The sequence below is a fragment of the Aptenodytes forsteri genome, unplaced genomic scaffold (genome assembly GCF_000699145.1).
Source record: "Aptenodytes forsteri isolate BGI_AS27 unplaced genomic scaffold, ASM69914v1 Scaffold238, whole genome shotgun sequence".
Classification (NCBI taxonomy): domain Eukaryota; kingdom Metazoa; phylum Chordata; class Aves; order Sphenisciformes; family Spheniscidae; genus Aptenodytes; species Aptenodytes forsteri.
Window position 1 is genome coordinate 354223 of NW_008794584.1, and position 988 is coordinate 355210.

The 988-nt window shown below is 71.0% G+C and overlaps 1 protein-coding gene across 1 annotated transcript in view; it reads left to right on the plus strand.

Moving 5' to 3' along the window:
* Positions 1-3: 3 nt before the first annotated feature.
* PTCRA (pre T-cell antigen receptor alpha) overlaps positions 4-988 on the plus strand; it is a gene marked incomplete at its 5' end in the record, with an annotated part of 3265 nt that continues 2280 nt past the window's right edge. Inside the window, 3 exons of the mRNA XM_019470290.1 lie at positions 4-223; positions 498-539; positions 923-986. Of these exons, the coding sequence (XP_019325835.1) occupies positions 4-223; positions 498-539; positions 923-986 (326 nt within the window). The remainder of the gene's footprint in view (positions 224-497; positions 540-922; positions 987-988) is intronic.

Sequence of the window (988 nt, forward strand, 5' to 3'; positions counted from 1 at the left end):
GTGAGTGACCTGGCCCCCGGCTCTGGCCACGCCGTCTGGATCTCCAGCGGGAACGGCAGCGCCCTGCAGTCCTTTGCCTACGGGGCCTCCCGGGAGGATGGCGGCACCGTCTGCACCGTCTCCCTCCTCCCTGATGACCCCCCGGCCGAGGGGGATCTCGCCTGCCACGTGGGGCCCGACAGGACCTCCCCGGCCCACAGCTCCAGCCCCATCCACATCACGGGTATGGCTCCGCTGCCACCCGTCTTGCCCGCTGCAGCCCAGCCCGGTGCCCCAGTGGCTCCCGAGGATGGGGGCTGGTGGGGAGCAGGTGCGAGGCCCCGCGGGCCAACGTTGCTGCCCCAACTGGCGGGCCCCGCCACAGGTGCTGGGCTGCTGCCACCCCACCTGGCTGCTGCCACCTCCTCAGCCGCTCTCTCATCCCACAGGCAACAGGCAGCGCCACACACCTGGTGCTGGGCTGCTGCCACCTCCTCAGCCGCTCTCTCATCCCACAGGCAATGAGGGGGCAGCAGAGCCGTGTCCCGGCAGCACGGCCGGTGAGTCTCCGGGCCCTGCCGTGGCGGGAACGTCGGTTGCTGGGGAGGAAACCCTGCGGGGCTCCTGGCTGGGGCCGTGTGGTGGTCGGGGTGGGTCCCCACAGTGTCGTGGGGCCGGGGAAGAGGGGATGAAGCTCCATCTCTGTGGGGAGGATGGGGAAGGTGGGTCAGAGCCAGCCTGCTCTCGGGGACAGTGCGAGGGTGACATGAGGTGTCTTGGGGACACGTGAGGCTGACAAAAGCCCACAGGGGGCCCTGGCGGGGAGCCTGTTGGACCTGAAGTCTTGGGAACACCCCCCGACCTGGCCCCACCGCGGCCCTGGAAGGGACGTGGGGGCAGCGGGGTGCCTGTGGCAGGTGTCACCCCGTCCCCTCTGTTGCAGTGCCTCCGGCCCGTGCCTCGGCAGCCCTGCTCATGGCCGTCCGGGTGGTGCTGCTGAAGGTCGCGC